We start from the raw sequence: 26,198 nt of genomic DNA, 5'->3' as shown, positions 1-26,198 counted from the left end.
CCTCTGGGGCACAGCAGACATCACTACTGCACATGGAGGGACAGGGGCTGCAATCGAAAGGTAAAGTTTGCATTATGTCACTGGACATGGGGGGGGGAGAGGGGAGGAGCATGCAGCTTACCCTGATGCCCCGCTTAGAAATGGGAAGCTTTCCCTCACGCAAAGCTTCCTCTTTGAGAATAGACACAACCTACCTTTAGGTGCCACTATCCTACCAATGGTTTGTGGCTACACTTTCGTTCACAAACCACTGACACAGGAAGGGGGTGCCGAAGTAGTCGTAATGTGGACCTCAATAGATGTGAATCCATTTGTGAATCTCAATGTAGTTGCAGTGCATAGCAATTGTGCATTTTGTATTCACAAATCCTGCAACGGGGTGTTCCCAAACTTTCCAGGACATCTTTGTTGTGTAATTTCCACTCCCTACTCCGGCAGACTTACACAAGTGTAATACTGAAATCGTGAAAATAGATTCACAAGGGCAAACTCGACTTTTGTGTATTGCTTGTACTGACAAATCGAGCCACTTTTATTGAGCGTTTGACTTTACATGGAAGAAACAGTGTGTTTATGCACAGGGAGTAACCATGTTCTAGAATCTAGACAGTCTTTCGACTATGTTTTAAGTAGAAGAGTACAGTGAAAAAAAATTATGAAGCAGAGCTCTCCCTTGCCGGGGCCTCTCCTGTTACATTCACTTGAAAAAGATCATCCTTGCAAAGGCCTTCCCCCCTCTGCTCCTCCAGAGCATTACAATAAACTGCTGATCCAGCCCCGTCACATCATGGCAGCCATCTGAAAACTAGAGACACAGACTAACACGACCGTTGCATTGCTGTCAGTCCCTGTGCTGGAGCCCAATGCAGCCAGCACTAATGACAACCTTTCCTCTGTTCCGTGGATACTCGCATAACTAACTTCAGTTATGAAAGGCCAGACTGCACTGGACAAAGAACAGGCCTGGTGTGTTTCACTGAGTGCAGAGCCCTTTGTGCTTCTTAGAGGTGTATTACTAACTCTGCAAGAGAGAGATATACCTCACTCTAGGCAGACCTAACAAATAGGCTGTCCTGAGGTCATTTGCATCACCAACACCGTAGCACGGTACCGAGCACCCTGGTCAGTTTGCACAACACGTGGAGAAGGAAAAGTAAGGCGAACAAGAATTGCAGGGTACAGGCACAAACGCACTGCTGTTTGAAGAGGACAGTTTACACACAGCAGCAAGGACAGGCGGTGAATTAACCGCTCCTTGTGGTTACTTGTTTTCTAACTTACACTTTGCAAACACTAGCAGGCAATTCAGCCTTCCATGCTTCTTATGTCGATACATTGAGCATGACTGACTCGGGTAATAAAGGGATAGTGTGCATTCATTCAGTGGGTAATAATATGTTTAACCTATAGTGGTATACATCTGAACTATGGTAACAACCACTATGTAACAAGCATTGGCATAGCCAATAGGTCTCGCCTTTGGGACCTTATAAGTGTTTAGCCATGCAACAGTTAATGTTGTTGCACCAAGGATATTGTGCTGGATAACTAAACACTTATAAGGTCCCAAAGGTGAGACCTATTGGCTATGCCAATGCTTGTTTGCTTAAAACTTTCAGTCATATTGCACAGCAGCAGTGCTGCCGTGCAACATGGATAAAGAAACATTGAAAAGCATTTCAGCCATGTTGTCCACATTAAAAGAACATGAAGGGAAATTGTAAAGCTTGGAAGTGTAAAAGGGAGACAAAGATGTTTTTTGGTTGTTAATAAGTATTAATGGAGTAAATAGCACCTCATATGCGGGTGAGGCTCAAATGCGCAGAAAGAAGAATGTTGTCGAGCCATCTCACCTCTTGTACAAGTGGTACCTGCGCCCTTGGAAATGTGGGGCAAAGACTTGGGGTGGGAAAGGCCAAAATGTATGGGTTAAGTACAGCAGTGATCATGGTTGAGTGGGTTTGTGTGGGGCCGGGTGCCACTGCACCGGGTGCACAGAAGGTAGGAGTGGTTTAGTAAGTGTAGTTTCATAGGCTACAGGGGGAGAGGTGGGTTCTGGGATGTTGCCTTGCGAAGGAGGTGATAGATGGAGGTGTTACAACAGCACAGACACGAAGCATATTTTGTAGTTAGCCACGGAGCCTGGTGCAAAGTGCATGATAGTGCGCAGCGGGGTAGGCAGCGTGTGATGGCCTGTAGTGCTACAGGGAGATAGGCTACTTGGCTAATGTAAGAAATCTGAAATGAAGCAGTAATAGGCACTCGACAGTTCCCAGAAGCTTCAAGGCTCTGGTGCAACTGCCCCTGCTGCATAAAGTTTGTGTGTCTGTTTGTGTGTGTGTGTTTGTGTGTGCGTGCGTGTGCGTGAATGCATGCGTGCATGCGTGAATGTGTTTGTGTGTGTGTGTGTGCAAACAGTATGGATGTGAGCTGGAGTGGGGTGTTAAAGTGCCCTAGAAAAGTGATGGTGTGTTGTTTCAGAATAACATCTTCCAATCATTTCTAGGTCACAACGCAGCACCCATCTAATGTTTTACAAAGTGCCTGCTTCATTCAAAGCTGTGGACTGCAGGTTGTCCGAAATTCAACCTAGCTTCCTGTTTGTCTGGGTCTCCAGCTTGATATCTTTTTCCGGAAACACAATGTGTTAGGATGACTTTCAAATGTATTTCCTGGGTAGGCTAATTTGGCTCTGTCCTGTGAAGAGGATAGTAGGCGGGACTTACAGAAGCTTCTCTTGAGTGATATAGGATGGAGTATATTCCTATGGAGCTGGTCTTAATGTAACTGCTGTTCACTCACTGGGAGACATGGTCAGACATCGTGGGGAGCTTTGGCACAGGGTCAGCTTGCATAAGTAACTTGATATATACAAGGGCAGACATATGAGAGGATAGACAGATATAGGGGGCTTGGATCAGATGGTGAGACAGTGAGAAGCTTTTTTGAGGATAGTGTAACATTTCTGGGCTGCATGGATGATGAGCTTACTTCACATGAACTGGTGAAGTGAGAAGGTTGATGCGCACGAGGCATGAAATGTGGTGCTCACGAACAGAGCAAGAGAAGCTTTGGGCACATGAACAATCACAGTGAGGAGTATGGAGCATTTGGTAGACAGTGTGAGGAGTGTAGGGTACACAACAGACAAAAAGTGGGGGGAGCTTCTGCACACAAGCAAATTGAAGTTTTTGGTGAGCATGAACAACAGCTAGAGGTGCTTAGAACACTTGACCTGATGAAGCAGAAAGATTGATGCGCATGGATAAACAACACGAGGCCCATGTTACTTGGTCTCAGTCTCAGACATATACATTTAGGGATTTTGGCACATGGGAAGGCAGTGTGCTAGCTTGGGGCACCTTGAAAGACACTGCGAGGAGCTAACTGCATAAGACAAGAACTTGTGAATTGCTGTGGATACATGATCAGCCACGGTGAGGTGATTGAGCCCAATGATAGGGAATGTGAGGAGTTTGCAGTGCCACGATGAAGGAATTGGCCTTTAACTCACTGCAGCTGGCACTTTTCACAAGTAGTCCCAGGTGACTTTTCTACAAGAGTTTAATCTCACGTAAATCATTATTGTGTTTAGTGTGTCTCTTATATTTCGTGTTTTCGCTTTTTGTGCGATTTTTGCATTAAGGAGGCTGATTCGAGTAGACAATGTCATGCAGCTGAGATACTGCCCGATACATCGATGTTTATACCAGAGGGCATACCTTGAGAGCTATTTTTAAGTAGAAGACCACCCAAATGATTGAGCAGATATTTCGTGGATATTTCGTGTGGGTAGGGCCAACATCCTGTACAGTTTGTAAGCAGTCTACAGCCTTGTGTAAATCGTGCATCCCACAAAAATTCCACGAGGAATAAACATGCGAGTTCACCCACTACCTTTACAATCACAGCATCTGTAGTTAGCTCAGTGCACAGACTCCATACGAATGATTGATCATCCATGCTCCTTGGAACACTCACGCATGCGTGCTGCAAAGACTGGAATACCAGTCACCGTGAGAGTCAGGGTTATGGAAGTTATCAGATAAATGACAGTTAAAGTAGTACTAGTTCAGGATAATTGTTCAACTAAGACGGCAGAACATGGATCTACAAACAGAACAAGCCCGGGAGTGATGAACGCGCGCTTTAAAAGGAATTTTAAAAAAAAGCATGGTGAAGGTGCTAGCGCATCCTCCTCTTTTTCAAAGCACATGCTCGTGCTTGTGGCGCGCCGCTGCGCACTCCCGCAAGGCGTATGCCGCCACAAGCATGAGAATGTGCTTTGAAAAAGAGCTTCACAGCGGCTAAAGGTCTCCTATGTAGTGCATGTGCGCTGCTTAGGCGAGACCTAAAAAGGCTAGCACTATGAGTTAGGATTTCATATTCCCTCGGATGGACAGTCATGCATACCATGGGAACTGCCAGTAAATGGGATACACAGCACACTACACTGACAATGCAATATGGGGAAAAGTACAAGGCAGAGGCCTGAAACAAATCGTATCACCACAAACACACACACGCCAAAAATATCAAAAATACACTTCAACAATCATGGGATAACAAGATAATTTTGTCACAAACCTGCTTATAATCATAAGTGTGAAAGACAATAAGATCGCAAATGTTTTACACAGCATATGAAACTGGAAGCACTGCAGGTCCGCCATCAAACTCCCATTCACATAAAGTGAGAGAAAGCAACCTGCAAATGGAACCGACCTGGCACATCCAGTGCTTCAACAGAAAGACAAGTGAATGCGGCTATGAATGCTGTTGCAACCGTAGACATAAACAAATGAGCAAAGATAGACCACAGCCGAGGCGACGTCCCCTACATTAAGAACACCAAACCAGATAAAATCAGCTGGACCCACCACCACCATAATAGTATGACAACGGCCCTCATGAGACTAAACACACCTCACCTCCTCACCAACTGCAGATGAAAAGCAATCAGTCGCAAATATATGACAAGAAAAAAATCTTACTTCGGCGTCCGTTAAATTCCTACCTCTTTACCTGTGTATTGTGACCTAAAATGATGTTCAGAATATATAATAGAAGTTGACATTTGTTTGCTGGACAATATAGGTAAAGGTGATTCGTCCATAAAGAATGAAAACGCGATAGTAAAGGAGGTGGTTTTCAGTAGCTAATGGACTTTAACGTGGTCTGTGCTAGAGGTGGATTAAACATTCAGGGCCTCATTTATGAAAGCCTTGCGCCACCGGTGCGTCACTTTTTCCCATGTTAAAAGTGACGCACCGGCGGCGCAAGGCCTTCATAAATAAGGCCCTCAGTTTTTTTGTGTCCCCCATTTTGTATTTTTCGACCAGTGCACCATCCCACGGAAATTGTACTGGCGTTCATGTCCGGGTAGCGGGGAGGGGTGCTTATATTATTATTTTATAGTAGGACTAAATCTCTTGCAATTTAAAAACGTTTTTGATGTACACAATTATAGTTTTGAATGTAGCACTTCAGTTCTCCAATAATAACTGACCTCTGACCTTTTACTTAACTGCAATGTTCAATGTGGAGGGATTGCTAAAAAGGTGTCTTGAATTAACCACAGTCCTTATGCTATTCTTGCTTTTTGTGAGAGTAAACCGAGAGGACTAGATTTATAAAGCTACTTGCATGTGTAAGTTTAAATTACACATGCAAACAGCCTTTTTGCAAACCTAAGACACTTCTGGCAATCAAAAAAGATGGCTTTCAACTTATGAAAAGTTTTTCTGACATGGGGCTAATTCACAAACAAGTGTTAGACATGTACATCCGAGACTTAGTCCCATGCAAGGATGTAAACGTACTTTTGGGAGCTCAGAAACATTCCTAGTAGTACGTCTGCTAAGCTGTGCCACTGGACACTTCCCAGGCGTATTATTGGGAGTGCCATGTGGCATCAGGTTTCTTCTCAGTGTGGAGTTATAGGCACTCTACGCGAATCCTTTTGGACAAATTAAGGCTGATGGGCCTATTAGCGTTTTTTGTTTCCTTTTTTTTCCTCAAGGGAGGAACATTTTTCCCGTGTCCCTCCTATACTCCTTCTTCTTTCTCTCTTTTCTTTCCACTCATGTACATCCCATGCTCCATGTAAATATATATATGCCCTTTTTTTTCACTCAATAAAAAATTACAGAAATTAAAAAAACGTCTAGCCCTGCATCCTCACAACATTTGTGGCCATGCTCTGATCTTATTAACGTCCTGGAGAACATCTGCAAGCGTTTCCAGGGTGGAGAGCTAGTGTCCAGGGAGGAATGGGATCAGACCGGAGTTTATGAAAGGCAAGAAACTCACAGGGAAAATCCTGCCTTGATCCCCCGATTTGATTCCTCAAATGTGTTATACTCAGTTACACAGTAGTAACACTGGCTGGTCTTGCCAAGTATCCTTTTTGCGGGTTCCCGACAGCCATAAATGGTACCATTTCGGGCTGTAACTATACACTACGGTCGTACATTGCTTCTTGGATAGCACTCATAGAAAGACTTTCTTAGAAGTTTATTTTCTCCACATAGCAGGGAGCGGGCACTTCATGACAAATATCCGGCCCACATAGGAAACCTGAACACAAACAACCTCCCCAAGATTCTACTCAGTCCATACTTTGTGGGTTAGGGCAGTAGAGTCCAGGACCACCAGCAGGTCAGTCCTTCCTCCTCACCTACCCTGTGCACACTTCATTCCTACCCCCTCCTGGGGTCCATCCAGTCACTGAACCTCCATTGTTGTGCATGCCCCTATGCTGTTAACTGTCAGCACTCCACCAACGCTCCCCCTTCATCTTCTGCCGGGTGGGTGGGTGGTTGACGATGCTCCTGCCACTTCCCTAGAGTCCGAAAGGACAAAGAGGACAAGACCTATAGGGAGCTGCCCTAAATAAACTCCTAAGTTTCGGTTATGTGTTCCTCCGCACTCCCAAGTGACATCACCGGCCCCCCTCCTCATCCTGCCCCGGAGGAGGTTTCGGTCCCATGGCGCTACTAAGGGCGCCCCTCCCCTAGTCGCGGGGGGCGCCTGCCCAGGAGTACATTTTCTCCACATAGCAGGCAGCGGGCATTTTCTGGGTGGGAATTAGCTGTACATTTGTGCACACCTATAAACATTTACGTTTATGAGTATCATAAAACTTTTCATGACATATTCACCCTGGAAACTGTTAGAGATTTACTTCTGTCAAGGGCAGGAGTAAATCCCTTTCCAGGGTTGTAAAGGGCAGAGAACCCCAAAGTTAGTCAGGGTTTATGAGAAGCGATTTGTCAGTCAGCAAACATTTTGCTTGTGGGGGAAAAAAAAACAGCAGGCGCATTTGCGCATGTTTTTGGATTTTTGCATGAAAATGGATTTCACAAAAAGAGTCGAGGAGTAACCCCGAGACAGTTGAAACTTTCCCAAGGCACTCCTGTGAATTCCAAAGAATTTGAACTCCATATTTGGGAGGAAACCAAGAGCAGATTTTTGTTTTCTTTTCTGAATGGGCCACAAGGAACCCACTGTTTATATCTCAGGCCCTGAGTGCCAGAGGCTCCTGCTGTGGCAACAGGATATCTGTTCTTCTTTGGGACCATGTAAGCACCACAGAAACCTAGGAAGGCATACCAAGGAGGTCACAACTCTCAGGACTGGGGTGAAAGGCATAGTCTCTCAAGTCTGTACCCTAGGGATAAAACCTAGAATTGCCAGTGTTGGGCCGGACTTCAATAAATGTTCGATTAATCCACAAATAATGCCCCTTGGTAAAAAAGGCTTGCATTATAATATTCTGCTTGATACAACATCGAATAACATGTACTGTCTGCTCATCATAAGGTTTCAAAAATCCCTTTGAAAACATCAAACTAAAAGCCGATGAGCTATACGTGTGTTGCTTTCTTCTGGGAAAGACCACATGATGCTGCAAAGTGCCAATGCAACTTACCAAGAAGGAAGAATAATTCATAGAAGAGTTGTAAACATCAAATGTGGTTTCATTCAGTACTGACTGGTTATCTGTAAGAAAAACAAAACAGTAATTGATTCTGTTTCTCCTTCTCGTGCAACTGGATGGAACAAAGATAACAATAATGATGAACAGGACCATCACTATCAATCGGAGACTGCAACTCCCCCCTAAACACTTGTCAATTACTTGCTAAAGAAGTACGCCCGATCCCTTTGTTTGGTAGCAGAAAAGCTGTATTAGAGGCGCCACTGGCCCCTCACACCCCTGGACCCAAGGGCCACTGCACCTGCTGCACTATTGATAGCAACGTCTCTGCAAGACCACTGCATGCACGAGGGAGAATAAAACGCCTTTTGATATTAAAATGACGTAAATAATAGATTCCTTGAAGGTAACAGGATAGTTATTAATGTAATGCACATGTTGTAAAATGTGGTTCTGACCTAAGCTTGTAGTTTTAAAATTGAAGTTTGAATGCAGGGTGTTCCGACATCTACCGTCATCTTCCCCAATAAATGACAAGTGGAGCGAATCAGGTGCCATACGGTGTGTATTACAAGGAATAAAATACTCCCAAAACAAACTGCATACAGGTTCATCAAAAGGAGGGCGGTCTTTATTTACCAAGCACCACACTTTCTTAGGGCCCCACACGCATATTGTAACATTTATCAACACTTTGCACTGCCACAAAGTCATGCAGGGTAATGTAAAGGGTTTAACAAGGATTTACTTTCCAGCGCAAAACTTTGTTGTGCTGGAAAGTAGCCCTTAAAGTAGCACATATAGAGCTTTGTGAACTTTAATTGAAGGGGGCGTTCCATGGGTGGTACAGCCAGATCTACAAAGACTGTTTGGCTTTACGTAAAAAAATAATAGCTCCTTGAAACAGGGTAAGTAGGAGAAATGCTTACATTTTTCCAAACATTTCAAGCATTTAATGTGTGCTGCTCCGTACCGCAGACATCAAATGTTAAAAAATAGTCTAATAATAGGATTTTGTACAGGAAGTGTACCCTTCTAGTACAACATCTATCCTGAACTGCATGCAAACACCTATGAGTGGCGCTAGGCAGCCTTAAAGAGAACCTGCAAGGGACGAAAGCGCTGCTCTCTCAACCTAGAGAATTAAGTGCAGCAACTTTGGTTGGTGCGCTGTGTTCCACTATTTTTTTGTAAATCTAGCGTCCCGGTTTTTAGAGGGGGTCGACTGACAACAGTGAGAGGCACTTTTTTGGGTGTTCTAAAGCTGTACTAGTTAGCAGCTGTTATAAGCAAGCAATTTAATTAATAGGTAATATGTTGGTTGTAGAAATTACATTTTATTTATTTTCCTAATGCATCTTCTGTGAACCTATGTTGATGAGAGCTGTCATTCTGTGCCATTTCGTGGATGGAAAATTGTAGTCCTTTTTCTTTTTTTTTCAAAATGTCTCGGTTTTTGGTTCTCAAGATCTCGTCACCATAGTTACACAAGGACACAATTAATTTTTAGGTCTCGCCTACGCAGCGCACATGCACTGCATAGGAAAGAGACCTGTAGCCATCAATCGCCTTTTTCAGGCTAAAACGTGCACGTGTTCCATTGCCTTCAATGGCAACGCGTGCACGTGTGGCGATTCCCTTGCTGGAGCGAGTGCCGCCATATGGTAGCAATTATCGCTCCTGCAAGGGAATCGCGCAGGACCCCCTTCTCCTCCCTGCTGCCGCACGAGGTGTGCACGCGCCTACCCCTGCTGCGGCACAAGGCGCGTGCGCTTGTTTGTCTTTAGTCTTAACACTTCTTCTGGTTATTTTTTTTCTGTTTCTTGGAAAGTGCTCAGGTATTCCTCCCTATCACTCAATGACTGCCAGGCTCTGTCCTCAGTCTGAAACGTACTAAAAAAAGGAATTTTTTTTTTGACTGGAACTTGTCTACTCGTGCTACTCTGTTTTTAAAAAAAATGTATACATTTTGTGATGTGTTGCTCATGTTCATTTTTTGTGCTTTTCCGTTACTTTGTAATGTGTAATACCTTTCCAGTGCTGGGCATAAACACAAAAAAAATGACGTGTTACGGGACCTTGCACAGGCGGTGTTTTACAGTTTTTCGGATAAAGGGCCATATGTATCAAGCCTTTTTCGAATCGCAAAGGCCGATATTCGCAGAATTTCGGCCTTGGCGAATCGCAAACGGCCTTTTTGCATGTTTTGGGATGTATGAAATATTAGCAAAATAAGGAATAGCAAAGATTTGCGATTCCTTATTTTGCCATAGCATTTAAGGAATCACATTTTTGCAATTCCTTAAATGCCATGTATGTAGCATTTTTGGGCTGCGAATAATGGTTAAGAATTCGCAAATTACCACCAACTTGTAGTTGATGGTAACTTGCGAATTCTTCAAAAAATGCACAATTTGATATATTTGAAGGTGGCATGTGATGCACACACATGCCCATAGGGCATGTATGTGCGTCATATGCACACTCATGTACATTTCAGGGGTGCAGCAGGGTGTCTTTGAGACCCCGCTGCACCCTTGAAATAATTCTCAAATTGCGATTAGCAAATTGCGAATTCGCAATTTGAGAATTATTTCGCAATCATTCCTAGGGGCCTCCTGGCCCATAGGAATGCATTGGAAATTATTCCTTAATTGCGAATTTGCAAAATGCGAATTCGCAAATAAGGAAGATTAAGGAATCGCTAAAAAAATGCAATTTTCTTCATACATACCATTTTGCGATTCCTAAATAGCGATTCCTTAAAAATCGCTATTTAGGAATCGCAAAAGGGTTTGTTGATACATATGGCCCTTAGTGAAGATCCTCATGATGGATTAACATGATTACCAGTATGCATCGTTTCCTCTGTAACAAAAGTACATTGTTCATAGTATTTAGTGGCGATGTATGTTCCATTTAACTTCAAATTGTTCAGAAATTTGCGATTTAAGGGATTTTATTCTTTCAAGCAACATTATGCAAGCCTTAAGACATTACCAAAATATGTGCCAAGAAACCCCATAATCAGCTTAAGAGTTGATCTGTTTAGAATACATAATTTCTTTCAAAAATATGATTCTAAATTACATTAGATGTATATTTTCGGAATACTTCAAAGAAATAAACGTACATTGAAAGGCTTGTGGGAGCTTTGTGTTTCTCATATTCAGTCCATATATTTGTTTGCAACATATGCCACCCCTTACCAAGAAATTTGAGCATCACTAAATGGTTCATTATCCTGTTTTTGTGTGGTGACCAGAGCCTATAAGCGAAGGTTGATGCAGCATGCTTCAATTAATCTTGCCAATATCAATATGAACCAACCCTATTGGCAATGCACTTTCCATGATTCCATTTCTCCTCTACCTCCATGGGTAGACCAGAAGGCTAAGAAGAGCATCTTTGCCTCAATGGCAAACCTCTTTACAACAACACCTTCCCAACGAATTCTCTGGCCTCTCCTGAAGAAAAAATAGTAGGGACTCCTGGTCAGATTTAGTGGCTGACCTCCTTCTAGTAAGCTGATCCAAGCTCTATGGCTTTCAGTCAGCAATTCTGGATGCCCTCCTTCACCACATCAAGGCACAGGTTGAACGCCCCTTACCCCTTTCAGATGCCTAACACTACATAGTCAGCTCCGGTGGTGGCCCATTTGAAAGCTATTCCACCCCACACATTCAATTTGAAAGCCTGACCTTGTATTTATTTTTTGTATTTAGTGGCTTCTGTGTAAAGTGGAGTTTCTGGCAAATGTTGTGCATTACTGGGTTTGGTAGGCATAGGCATGGACCTGTGTCTATTAGTTTAGGATTGCTATAAGATAACATGTCATGCAGTGGAGCTGGAACAATTTTCCGCAAGGCAGTGCTGGCATTCGGCAAGACAACAGTAGTTACCAAACCTGGTATCACTGAGTATGTGACCATAGCAAGGTAGCTAAGCCTTTCCATGGAGGCCTAAATGGATTTTCAGTGCCTAAAAGTAATAGTGTAACTCGATCTTCAAAAGTGTGCCTATGTCCATTAGACACATTTTGAGCTGTCTTGATCCTACAACATTCCACCCAAGCCTCAATGCGCATTGCCCTTTTCGCCCAGTCTCATCACTGTACCAGAATGGAGAAAGAAGCAGGTAGTTACTGGAAGGTCATGAGAGGGTGATGCTGGACAAGCTTGTCCGCTGTTCAGCCAGAGCAGTTGTGTCTGGTTAGGGAACCACCTGCCTGGTGTTTTAGCCTCATGGCCAGCATTGCTATGTTATGCTCAGTTAAAGATAAATGTCAAAAAGTTAAAAGTCTGCAAAAGGAGGTATTTTTCACATTGAAATTTATATTTGAAATATACAAGATAAAACACTTCAAAAGCATTTACGATATGTTTACAGTAATACTAAATGATTACTAATGCAAACAGACGCCAAAGTGAGGGCTAAGAGCATTTTTAGCGGATTTAACTAAAAATCATATAATAAAAGTACCAACTCCTTGCTGCGTTAGGATTTCAAACATGTACAAATTCCTAATTTTTTTTCAGAGGTTGGCAACCCTACCTCTGATAGGCATGAAAGTGTGTCAGCCCTTTCAGTTTCAATTTAAAATGATCATCTAACAAAAAAAGAACAGATAGATTTGAATTTACCAGTAATGTATTTAATCTATATATTTCAGTAGCATTCTACGTGCCTTGGATAGCTCTTTCATGAGTGGGTGCACAACCCTCACTAAACAAGTCTTACTGTTTAGTAGCAAGAATGCCCCTTTTTTAGGTTTCGCTGGGGGGCGGAGCCGTTAGGCTCCTCCTCCAGAGAAATCTATTGAGTACAGTAAGCACTATGGAACACGCCCCCCCGTCCCATTGGCTAGCTCCATAAATGGAGCCTAGCCATTGGACGAGGGGCCTGTCCATCAATGCCGGACCAGACACGGGGGCGTTCCCGAGATTCTTTGGCTTTGGCGACGTCACGCGACGCCGGGAACGCCCCCGAATCCATCGACACGTGTTTGGTGCAGACTGAAGGTTTGTGAGCCTTCCCCGAGCAGAGCGCACTAAAATAACCTGTGTGCAGCTTCACCACCGCAACCCGGGATCAGTAAACCCCCGACGAAGGGCCCCGTACCTTGCCGGTAGCAACGCGACCGAAAACGAGCCCGCTGCTCTCCGATTGGACGGGAGAGCCGAGCCCCCTCACCAAACGCCGCGACGGGATTGGCCCGTGCGGCGCAGCGTCACCACTGTTGCCGTGTGGTGATTGGATTCCGGGGTTTGCAGTAATTTGGTACCCCCGAGTGCTTCGTTGCACTTTATTCTTAATTGACGGGTGCCACCCCGATTATGGCGCCCTTTGCGAGTGCCCACCTCGCTTCACTGTTTACTTTTGGTCTCGAGGGTGTCCACCCCTCTTAAATGCCCGAGAATCACCGCCGCGGCCCGAGCGCCGCAAAACAGGAAGCCAGGCACTACGGTGCCTGACGCGGGGCGGGACTTCCGCATTTGGAGGGAAGTCCCGCCTGCCGCCGCGCACCGATTGGCTGCTCGCTGCCGCCGGGGAAAAAGAAACAAACAGCGCGAGCCATTGACGGCCCGGTCCCGAGATGGGGGACCGGGGGAACAGGTAGCGGGCCGGGAGCATTGTGAAGGCGGGGCTCTCATGTGCTGAGAGAGCCCCGCAAAGCGCTACCGCCACACAGGAGAAAGGACCGGAGTCCCCCACGAACCGCCCGGTAAGTGAAGGAGGGCTGGTGGGGGCTCCGTGACTGGCCCACTGGTGTTTGGGAGCCGTTCCCTCCACGCGGCTTCTTGTTATTTTATTTATTTTCATTCGTTAGGTGGGTGGGGATGGGTATAACTTTAATGCCCTTTGCTCTTCACGTAGATTTGTAATGTGTCCCGCGTTGGGCTTGAGTAAGTCGCCCGTTCCTTAAGTGTTCTCTGCCTTACGTGATTTGTAGTGCGCGCTATATGCAACGTAGAACAACACCACAAGTCCCAGAATGCACTTGTTAAAATCCGGGCCAGGATGCACAGCTCCCACTGCAAATGGGACAACCGGAGAGTCTTGCTTGGGGGGAAGAACTTGTTACGGAGGGCGATAATTCATTGCCCCCTCCTCCCAGGCATGACATTTGGGTAAATAGTGACATTTCGTCAGTTGTTTCTGGAAAGTATATGGCGTTTGTTTTTATGGTTAATATGTTGCGGAATGTTCATGCATGTACTTTGTATGACGCCGCTGCTTCATGGTGAGTTTGCGATATGACAGAGCTGCCCATTGCCTTTTCCAGATCGTGAAAAAGCGCTGTATTTCTGATAGCGCCGCCGCTTTAAGGCGCTTAGCTGTTGACCAGGGCTGTCAAGGTTCTTTTGATGGCTTTTAGATAAGCGAGCGGGACCCTGGCCAAATCGCTTTTTTGCGTCTTCAGGTTGTCACCCCCACTTCTGTTGGTTTATGCTTGCGTATATGTCGAAGGCGCTTAGAAGCACGCTGGGGCAACTAGCAGATACTTATAAATTGTGCCCCCTCCCCTTGTGAAAAAATAGATATGCATTGCCCCAGTAGCCTGGAAAAGAAGGTCCCTTCGTGAAGCTTTGGGGGTCCTGTGTTGTGATAAAATGAGGGGCTTCCCTTGTGTTTAATGTTGCTTTTCTTTGTTTCGATTCTGCATGGTGGTCATTGCGTAAGGGGTTTAAAGCCCTTTCTATTTTTTTTCCCTGGGGGCGATAGGAATACTGTTCACCTAGTTTTGGTCCGGCGGCAGTGGTGCCCCGTTTCACAGCGCTTTCTTTCCATTTTTAGCGCCTTTCTAATGGATTGTCGCACTTGCCACTTAACCCCTAACTGGCCGCTTCACTTGTGTCTTACTTGACACCTGCTGTCAAATAAATCAACTGAATGTAACACTATTGACACATGTATGTTGACTGTAAACATTGCCCGCCTGGGCTCCAGAGTCCTTGCATGCAAAGCAGCACGAGTTAAAGAGCCAGTCCAGACTCAAGGTGTCCCAGTGTGGGGCTGCGGGAACATCTTTACCAATGCTTGTTTATTGTTTTCAGTCCGGTTCTGACAGGAGCATGGGACACACCCTCTTTGGGAATGCGAGTTGTCCAAAGTCATTGGGGCGTGTGTGTTCACCATGCTGGACGGTGCTTTTAATTGTGTGTGTGTGTGTGTGTTTGGAGGGGGGGGCGAGGTCAACTTCACGTTCAAGCCTCGTTGTCCATTTGCTTAAGGTGGCAGGATTTTTTTCATTTAAAAAGAAAAATACGTGAAATGCTGTTCATCCAATTTAGACATCACTATGATAAAATTAATGAAAATCGCAATATTTTAAGAAAGGTATTCAAAAGTACAATAACACTATTTTAAAAACAAAATGTCTGCAAGCAAAGTAAAAAGGAGTATAATATAGGTTATTTGTGATATTTTGTAGCGCACTGAAATGTCGCAGCTCACTAGTCGCTACAAAGATGGGATATGGCTTTGTTTAAAGGGACCGCCATAAATAAATAATTGAATAAATAAGATGCATTGGCTACATGCAGCTATTTTTATGTGTTTGGAGCAAAGCTCCTTTACCCTTCTCTCTGCCTCCAGGATTTTGCAGTCTGTTACTATATTTTTAGAGTGAAGGTGCCTGTCTAGAAAGAAAAGACAATATTTCTCAAGAGACTGGAGTCTCTGAAAGAGGTATGGCTGGATGTCACCAAACCTCTCATGCTTCTGGCTCTTGCCTGGTCCTCCCAGAGGTGCACCCTCAGGATATATTTACTGATTGCACTTTCTTTCAGCCAGTACCTGCTCTGACGTGGGATGTGAAGTCCTTCCATCACCGAGACAACGCCACATGGTTTGGCGTTGTGCCATGTGCAGAGTGGTTGGTCTTTGGTTAAATCACCGCCCTGCCTGTCTGGGATTGGAGAGGAGATAGAGTCTTGTCCTCCATCTCTCTCTTGTTCTCTCTCCTTCCTGTCCTCTCCTCCTCTAGCCCTCCTTCTCCTTCCTGCCCTCCCTCTCCTACCTGCCACCCTCTCCTTTCTGCCCTCTCTCACACACTCCTACCTTCCCTCCTGCCCTCCCACTCCTTCTTGCCCGCCCTCTCCTTTCTCCCTCTTTTCCTTCCTGCCCTCCCTCTCTCTCCTGCCCTCTCTTCCTTTTGACCTCTCTTCCTTCTTCCTTCTTACTCCTGCTCTCCTTAACTTCTATATCTATCACTTCTTCTCTTGCACTCAGTCTCCATCTCTCTCCCTCTTGCCCTCTCTCTTTATCTTACACTCTCTCCTTCTTGCCCTCTCTCTCCTGTCTTCTCTCACACTCCTGGCTTCACTAACATGCTAACATGCTTTATGAAATAACGTGTATTCTAATTCACTGTGCATCTGCAACTAATTGCATTATAAATGTATCCATATTTCTGTGTAAAGTAAAACACATCAACGTTTTACACATAATTCAAAGAAGTTAGAAAAGACCATTTGTCAAAAGCAATACCAAAAGCTCAAACTTTAACAAAGGCGAAACCATTGCATTGTAAATGCTTGTTAGGACTTGCTAGAGCCAGTGCATGCGCTGGTCTGCGAGACATTTAGAAAATGGCTTTTAAAAGTGCTACCAAAGCCTTTTGCCGGCCACCAGCGTGCGGTCACGCGCGCGTGAACGTGCACAGGCCATCTGGCTTTTGTAATGGCTCATTAAGTCATGCTCCTCCACCCCCTCTCTCTCTGTGCTCTCAGTACCCCCTCCCTGCTTCCCCTCCCTCTTCTTCAGCTTCTGATATGATTTATTCACTTTTGTAGCATTTGCAGCACACCACGATTTAGTTTCAAATGGTTAAAGCGAAAGCGCGGCGTGGCGTAAATGCTACAAAAGTAGGCAAATAGAAAAGGAAGGTGGGCGGCTGCCTTTAGATCATTGACGGCATTGCACGTCAGCTTTAACTTTAAACATGGTGGCCACCCACATTTCTTTGCTATTTATATAGTTTTGTACTGTACGCGGCACACCGCGCTTTAGCTTTAAATATGTGAAGTTGAAGTGCAATGTGCCGCTAATGCTACAAAAGTAAGAAACACCTTTGGAGTTATCGTTCCTCTGCTTTGTGTGGTGCAGGGAAGTGCGCATCAAGACTTTCATAGAGTGACCAGCTGTCCGTCATTTACGCAAATAGTCCGTTATTTGGGCAAAATGTCTTCTGTCCGTTGCCTTTTGACAAATATTTGGTGTTGTCTGTCCATTCCTCCCGGGGGCAGCAGGTTCATTATAAAGAGGTCCCAAAACCGCCCCTCAGGTTTACCCCTCAAACTGCCCCTTTCCATTTCATTGAAGGAGATTTCCCTGGTCCAAGGGAATTTAGTTTGCACCCAGTGTCTGATAATGGGTCATCATTCGGTGCAAGATTCTAGTAAACTCCAGCAACCAAACAAAAAAAACAAATTCTTTTTTTCTCCCACTTGGGAAAGGTGTGAACAGGCCTTTGTAAAGAAATGTAGGAGTATTGTTGTGCCTCTAAAAGGCGGTGTATACCAGAAGATGAAAAGCAAGCTCATTTTCACCCCAGCATGCCCAGGAAAATGGCAGAAGCGGTTCAAGAAATGTCTCAGGTGCGGTGTTCAGTTCTTGAATCATGTTTGGTTACAACGAGAGCGTGAACGGGCAGCATTTGTGATGATAATTGGATCACAAAAACCCTCTTACCGGCCTTTTGCTGCGATGACCAACGTGTCTACATTAATTGTTACTTTTTTTTATAGCGCTGTCTTGTGAACAAGAGCCACTTCGCAGCGCTCTCAATTTGTCCCATTTGCCTGATTTGACTTGTTCTGCCGCATTCTGATGGCAGTGAAGCTAGAAAGTAAAGTAGCCCGCACGACAGGATGACCAGATTCTCAAAACAAACAAGCATTGGCATAGCCAGTAGGTCTCACCTTTGGGACCTTAGAAGTGTTTAGCTATGCAACAGTTAATGTTGTTGTAGTAAGGATATTGTGCTGCATAACTAAATACTTATATCGTCCGAAGGCGAGACCTATTGGCCATGCAAATGCTTGTTTTTTTCTTTGGTAGACACGAGGAGATTACGTGATTTGCCCAAAATACCAGGATGCGACCCCGAGGCTCGACCCTTGGTTTCCCAGCTCCAAAGTCGGCCGCTCTAGCCGCCAGACCCCATCCTCTCATTGCCCTTCTGAGGGAAGTATACTCCAGCATGCCAGCTTCGACATTTCTCCTAGCATCTAAAGAATTACTGTCATGCCACTGTCCTCATTTCCCTCGTATGTACATTACACATGACCACTGCAGTCTGCACACTGTTCAGATTGACACTGCCAAAGCAGTTGCTATTGTCCCCAGTCTTTAACTAACCATTCACCTGCTTTCACCTGTACTAGCAACTCTTGGAGGGAGGGACAGTACTTAATTTGAGGCGGAGGTTGGCAGAGGGCAACATCCAGGGCTCGAGTCGGGGTACCATGCGGGTGGATGGCGTTCCCCCACTTATTTTACCAGGAGCTTGATAACTGGAGCAAATGGAGTCACACATTCACTCTTTGGCCTCTCTGGGGCGAGATCAGAGTTCATGCAGAACGCTGCTATCGCGCTGGCTTCTCTGATGCAATCGCATCTAAGGGGTGAGCGAGGGGAGGCAATTAGTCTGATGGTGCAAGCCACCTTTTGTGACGTCACTTCCTGTTGTGACGTCAGCGTCCCCCCACTTCTTTTTTTAGGACTTATGCCCTGGCAACATCACACCACACTTACATTAAAGGATAGGGACACTTTATACTTGTCTCACAAGCAGCTGGCCCGATTAACAAAGATTAAAAGCAAACTTTGCACTGTATGGTTGATATACGCCACCTTGTGGCAGAATTACAAACTGTAGTTTAGTAAATTAAAAAAATAAAAATGAGAGAGACTGCAGAAGAATAAGTCAGGCAAAAGCAAGAGAGGAGAGCGACAAAGGTGAGATTATTACTGCAATCATTTGGCAGAAGTTGGTTTATAATTGGACAGATAATCATGTACACTTTTACATAATGTTGTGAACATATCACCTCTAATTAAATTAAATTCACTTTTCATCCTCATCTAAGCACTGTAAATGACAGATGTTAATGTTGCTCAGTTTACCAACTTTCGATCTCGAGCCCATTAGATTGCTACACTTAAGCCCACCCCCTGCTCCTACCAAAACTTCACACCTTATTTGGGTGAGTACCATCACTTATTTTTTCTCATTTAAAGCATGCCTGTATGGGCAACTCATGCAGTTTTCATATACTCATGGGAATAAGTGTTTTTCTGAATAAAAGTTATATGAACGTGAGAGCCGTGTAAATATATCATAAATTTACATCTTCACCTGAACCCTTTGTCACCTGTTGACACTGCTAGATCATCTTTTTTTACTACCTGCGCCCGAAGACACTAGTTATATCTGTTGACATATGTACTGTTATGAAACCATGTAACACATCATTCTGTAGGATTCTAAATAAAAAGGTAAGCCGACGTTGCCAGTTACCATAGTGTAAATAACCCGTTTGCAGAAAGTGACACCTTTCATTCACCTCTTGTAGTCACTCTGCACCCGAAGAGCATTAATAGACCTTGAGCAATCGTTAGCCCTCAGATCTCACCTTCTCCCCCCGCCCACTGCACTTTCTCATTCCAGTGCAACCTAGGAAATATTAGCTTTTTCACTAATGTCAATCCTCTCTTCACCTACACCCCAGCATTTTCGGGGTGTTCCTTCCCCATTTCCACCTTTGAAAGAGATGTACTCCTAGTTTCATACTGTGGAGTCCATGGCTTCCCCCAATAACTACTCAGGCTGCGGGGTATAGGTGGCAAGATATATTTATTAATTGATTACACTATGGGAAGAGCGCCGGGTGCCTTACTGCAATCACGCTCCGACTCGCTCTGCTGAAGCGCGAACCGCTGTTCGTGCATGCGCACACTTGCGCGCTCTAGCCCTGAGCGCTGACACTACATATCTCCTCCTTTTACACAACGGTAATATTAAAGTTCAATGTCCAAAGTTCTCTCACTCAAAGTCTCTAAGGTGTGCAGGCCTGACTATCACCCTTCAGCACGTGTGCGCCTTACCGGAGTGGAGGCTTCGTGGACACCCTCGGTCACCGGGCTCCCCACCTTTTCTCTCCCCTGACCATGTTCATTTCTCCTGGGCGTGGCTTCTTTGTTGGCTGATGCCTCCCTCACACTCGGTCCCATTAGAACTTCAGTCTCTATGCACACATCTTCTTCTCCATGGCTTTCGCCATCTAACGCTCTTTCTTCTGCTTCTCTTTCCTGTCTCTGAACATGAGTGCTATTTCCTTCCTCATCAGGCCACTGCACGATTTTATTAATCTTCACCATGCGATCCTGGGACCACACTTTTCCATCGCTGAGAAGTGCTGCTCTGCTGTACACTTCTTCCACTTGTAGGGGTGGGCTGCATTTGCTCTCTCCCTTCTTCCTCAGTACTGCCTGCTTGACTCTCACCCACTCCCCCTTCTCCAGAACCAAATCTTTTACCTTTCTTCTCTTGTTGTAATGTTCCGTGTACACTTTCTGGGCCTTCTCAAATTGTGCTGGACCACGGCCGGCGCCATTTACTGTTGATGGTCTTTTCTCTCCATACCACATTTTCTTTCGTGAACGGATGCCTGTCCCTTAGGATCTGGAAGGGACTATACCCTGTTGAGGTGGGGTGATCCTGTACGCCCACATCATCCTTTGAATTTCTGCTTCCCAGTCCTTGCCTTGCATGATGGCCGCTTGAATGGACCCCATGAGGACTCAGTTAAATCTCTCCACCTGTCCATTGCTTGCTGGATGGTACACCGAGGTGTGTTTGGATTTGATCCCGTTCCTCTCCGTTTATTGTTGCCACCTTTCTGATGTAAATTGCAGGCCATTGTCTGTCAATATCGTCCTCTGGATGCCTTCCCTTAGGAACACTGAGGTGAGAAATTCGATTACCACTTCAGAGTCCATCTCCTCCTGCACATGCACTTCCGGCCATTTGGAGTACTTGTCAACTAAGACACACAAGTATTTAGCTGTCCCTTGGCCGACCAATATCGGTCCTAGGATGTCAACCGCAATTTCCTCCCAGGGATTACGGGGTTGTTCAAATCTTCCTTAAACTGGTCTCAATGGTTTGAGTACTTTGTCTGCCCCCTGGCACTGGTCGCAGTCCCTTACATGTCTCTCAATTTGGATGTCCATTCCTGGCTACCAGTACATCTGTTTCACCCTTGACTTGGTCTTCACAATGCCAAGGTGACCTTCATGTAGTAGGTTCAGCAGGGTTGGGACCAGCTTTTCTGGCGGCACCATCTTGTCACCGCGATACAGGAAGATTCCTGAATCAATCATGGATAATTCCTCCCGCACTTCATACAGTTTCCTAGGCACCTCTTTTAATCTTTTCTTTTCCGGCCATCCTTTGACGAGGTTCTTCTTAACCACTTCCAAGTTCTCATCCTCCTCGTATGCTTGTTCCCACTCTTGTATGTTGATGGCTCTTTCTGTGTCTTCCATCACCGCTACCATTTCCTCGTTCTCCGCTACAGGTGTGGGCGCTTCCTCCATGGCTGAGGCCCTGCTAAGGTAGTCTGCCACTTTGTTGCGTGTCCCCGGGATGTATTCCACATCGTACGTGTATTCTAGGAGTTTAGGAGTCATCTTTGCTATCCACGGGGTAGCTGAGGCATGTCCACTTGAGGTGAGCACTTTAACTAAGGGCTTGTGGTCAGTCTGTAAGCGAAACCTCGTACCCCTTAGGAACTGCCGGAACTTCCCCATGGCCCACGTGACAGCCAGCATCTCTTCCTCTATCACGCTGAATTTCTGTTCGGTGTGAGACAACGCTCTGGACGCAAAGCTGAGTATTTCCATGGTGTTGTCATCTCTCTCTTGTGCAAGGACCGCACCCAAACCCTTTTCACTGGCATCAGTGGTGAGAATGGTATTACCTGCGGGATCATGTCCGTGTAAGGGCACGGCCTGGCTAATGTTTCCTTTCAGTTCCTCAAACTCTCCCTGAGCCTCGTCGTCCCACTGGAACGTTGTTTTGTCTCTTATAAGTTGCCTCAACTTGTGCGTTTTCATGGCAAAGTGCTGGACGAATTTGCTGTAGTACTCGGCCATTCCAAGGAATGACCGTACCTCGTCCTTGTTGGTTGGGGCTCTGGCCTCGCAGATTGCTTTCACATTCTCCCTCTTGGGAGTGATCCCTTGTCCGCTTATCTCGTGCCCCAGATAGGTGACAGATGTCATCCCAAATCTGCACTTCTCCCACTCTGCCGTCAGTCCTTTCTCCTGCAGTACGCCTAGCACCTTGTTCAATTTGTTGTCATGGTCCTTACGGTCCTTCCCCATTATTAGGATGTCATCCTGAAAGTACTGGATGCCTTCGACGTCTTTGAACAGGCCGTGCATGAGTTTTTGGAACACCGCTGCGGCGGACGGCAGCCCGAACGGCATCCTGTGGAACTGATTGCATCCATATGGTGTGATGAAGGATGTCCGTTTCCTGCTTGACGGCTGTAGGTCACCTTGATGGTATGCTGACGTGAGGTCTACCGTGGAGAACCACTTCACACCTCTGGTTTTTGCCAACATTTCTTCGATTCTGGGGAGCGGAAATTTCTCTACTACCAAGCATTTGTTCAACTCGCGCAGGTCCACAGGCACACTTTGCCATTGGGTTTCCTGGCGACCACCAAGGGGGCCAACCACTCTGAGCTATCTATGGGCTCAATGATTTCTTGTTCTTTCAGCCGGCGCAGTTCTCGTTGCACCGCTTCCCTCACTGCTATGGGAACATTTCGGACTTTGTGGGACACTGGCCGGGAGTCTTCTTTGAGTATGATCTTGTGCATGAATTTCTCCAGCTTCCCTACTTTGCCTCCAAAGACCTTGGGGAATTCTCTTCTCACTCTCTCCAGGTCTGGCCAGCTTTCTATGTCCATCAGGAGTACTTGTTCTTTGCCCCCAGGATGCAGTTTAATTTTGAGGTCTCCTTGGTCTCTCCATCCTAGAACTGAGGGGCCTTTCTCTGCCACGTACAACTTGCATGTTGCTGTCCTCCCTCTGAATTCGAACTTCAGGCTCCGGTACCCTCCCATAGGGATCGGGTTGCTCGTGTATGACACTGGTCGTATGTCGGGTGGTTCTAGCTTGGGACCCAGGCTGGGTTTGAATTCCTCTTCCCATACTGACCTCTGAACTATGGTGTACGGGGATCCTGAGTCAATCGCGATTCTGATCTTCACTCCCCTATTAACATGTCTGCCTGCGGTTTGTCGGAGCGCTTGGTGTCTATGCCTAGCACTTGCTCCTCAATACACAGCACTCTGTCATCTTCATCTGATTCCTCGTCAGCTCCTTCTTCAGGTTGCGGATGCTCTATGTATTTTACTACTGATCTTTTCTCTTTCCTTCGACACACTTTCTCGTAATGGCCTATCAGGCCGCAGAACATGCACTTTGCGCGAAAAGCTGGGCAGCGTTTGTCTTGGGCTGCGTGGTTTGCGCTCCCACATCTGTAGCACGTGGACTTGGTGTACGAGGACTGCTTCCCCGCTTGTCCGGGTCTTCCCGCCCATTTGTTAGTTCCTCTGCTGTCTCCGGGCGCTATCTGGTGTCTTCGCGATGGCTCAGCGTCATCTACTTTGTTGACCATGATTCTTTGCGCATTCTCTCTTTTTACGGCTTCAGCACATCGCTTTGAGAGTTCGGCTTTCTTCACCATCGCAATTACTTCCTTTAGCGTTGCCTCACCGTGAGCCCACAGCTTGTCTTGTACATTCTTATTGGTGGTGTGCATCACAATTTGGTCTCTGATAACTCTTCTTCCAGCGCCCCGTACTTGCACATGACTGCTAGTCTTTTCAGAGCTGCTACGTAGTCGTCAATCGATTCTCCTTCTCCTTGTTTCCTCTGTTGAAAGGTGAACCGATCAATGGAAACACATACCGCTGAGCGGTGGTGAGCGTCTAGGTCTTCTAGAGCTTGCTTGAAGACGTCTGCATCGGCTGCTTGTCGAGGCGTCGTCGCTATGTTCATGAACACCCTTATTCCTTCCGTTCCCAGGTTGTGCAGAAGTATTCGTTTCCTTCTCGCGCCGGTGAATCCATCTCCGGATTCGTCTTCTAGGGCTTCAAGGTAGTTCTTGAAGTATTCCCTCCAGTCTTCCCATTTCATTTGGGGTTCACCCGGCTTGGGTAGAAACGGGATCGGCGCCGTGAGTGATGACGCCTGGTTACTCATTCTGGCTTGTCTTTCTGGCTCGCCCTCCTGATTCCTGGGGCTGCCGGGCGCGCTGTTGTTTCCTCCCCGATTCCTGGGGCTGCCCGGTGCCCTGGCGCTCTCTGCTTGCGACGTGTTGGGACTGGGTTCTCCTCTTCCCCCTTCCACGTGGGCTCCCCTTTCCGCCAGGGCCTTGGTAAGGACACTGCAGTCTTCCTACTGTGCTTCTGTGCAGGTTGCTGTGTCACTTGACTCCTGGCCACGTGGTGTGCTTGTTTGGGTCTCTGCGCCTCTGCCGCCCTCTTCCCGTGCTTCCTGCGGCGGCTTTTCGCCTTCCCCCTTCTTCTGCAGGTGGGTGGTATTGGTTGGCGCGTCCCGGGTTCTTCCTTCTCTCCACTGTTGTTCTTTTTTTCTTTGTGGGGAAAGATCCCACTCCTCATCGCCACTGTGGAGTCCCAGGCTTCCCCCAATAACTACTCAGGCTGCGGGGTATAGGTGGCAAGATATATTTATTAATTAATTACACTACGGGAAGAGCGCCGGGCATCTTACTGCAATCGCGCTCCGACTCGCTCTGCTGAAGCGCGAACCGCCATTCGCGCATGCGCACACTTGCGCGCTCTAGCCCTGCGCGTGTTATGTCACACGCACGCTGGCGCGGCTAGAGCGCTGACACTACACATATGTGTAAGCTGTTTGCCGTGTACGCCAAATTTATACCTGAAAACAACTTTGTGGATTGTGCCGCATATAATTCATGTTTGACAGTACTTAAATCTGTAATCAGAACTATCGATTCCAATGTTACCCTGCATTTTTGAAAGACAGCCCTACACTCCCTACTGTTCAGTGGGGAGGCTGTTTGATTGGGTTAGTGTTTGTTATAAGTGAACCAATCAGAAATACCCTGTCAATGCTGAAGAGAAAGAGAATGAATCGAAAAAGGGCAGAATCTGACAGCAAGACTAACGGACAACCGCGTCCTAAAGTGTCAACACCTCTCGCCCCCCACACATTACAAATCTTTACAGCGTGTAAGGGCCAGGGCATTTAAAAAGTGCTGTGCTAGAGAAATAGTATGCCTTACACTTTATGAGAAAACCCTCCTCCTGGGAACCTCAAGAAGTTACTTCTGTCTACACACTTTATAGTCATGACTCCTATTTCTCTCAGACACACTCCTCTTTGAAATAGTAAAAAAAACATACTGCCATTAGGGCTGATTCTCGAAGTATTTGAGAACTTAAGTGAAACTTAGGTGTGCAAATACAAGAATTTACGAGAGGGAAATCCGGTTCCGGATTCACAGAGTGAGAAAATGATATTTTCTCGCACTAAAATTGTGCAAGTGTGGTGTATTTTCTGTATGAGTTAATCTGCTCTTAAGGTGGGATTTATGGACATGCTAGGGTGGGCCCCATAAAACTTGGTGAACTCCCAGAGACTCTCAGGTTTGTGGTTATTCACATATTTCATGTAGTTTCCACCTTGAAAATGGTAGTAGATTATGTCTGTCAAGGGTAGGGGTAAATCAGCTTTCATGGTACGACAGGGAAATGTTTGGCCTCTAATTAATGGGACATAGCATGGTTTCTTCATGTGAAAAAAGCTTTTCTCAATGAAAAAATAAAGTAAAAATGACAAAGTGCAAATGCAATTTAGCGTGAAAAGGTACACCTTTTCCATTTTTGTGTGCATACGTGATTGGTAATGTGACAACTCCTTAGAATCAGCAACTCTTCCCAAAGAGGGCTCCTGCTGTCAAAACCTGGGGCCTGATTTAAAGTTTGGAGGACGGGTAGTCCCAGTGCTTAATTTGTAAAATAATGAGTGTCGGTGCCCAAAGTGATCATAGCTGGCGCTATTAAATGTCAGCACCACAAATTCCAAGGCTGCATAGTCCTTAATACACCTTTTGCCTCTTTAATCCACTACCAGACACCCTGTGCTCCTTTTTCTCGCTTTCAGGTCCCTGCTTTCTCCCCTG

The 26,198-nt window shown here is 45.9% G+C and overlaps 1 protein-coding gene across 1 annotated transcript in view; it reads right to left on the bottom strand.

Annotated features, from left to right (window-relative positions):
* The window catches only part of LOC147702880 (electrogenic sodium bicarbonate cotransporter 1-like), a 386,862-nt gene that overhangs the window by 116,271 nt on the left and 244,393 nt on the right, over positions 1 to 26,198 (bottom strand). Inside the window, exon 12 of the mRNA XM_086931461.1 lies at positions 7,934 to 8,004. Within this exon, the coding sequence (XP_086787587.1) occupies positions 7,934 to 8,004 (71 nt within the window). The remainder of the gene's footprint in view (positions 1 to 7,933; positions 8,005 to 26,198) is intronic.

This window comes from Lissotriton vulgaris, chromosome 7, assembly GCF_964263255.1.
Source record: "Lissotriton vulgaris chromosome 7, aLisVul1.2, whole genome shotgun sequence".
Classification (NCBI taxonomy): Eukaryota; Metazoa; Chordata; class Amphibia; order Caudata; family Salamandridae; genus Lissotriton; species Lissotriton vulgaris.
This window is presented reverse-complemented; position numbering and strand designations above follow the sequence as displayed.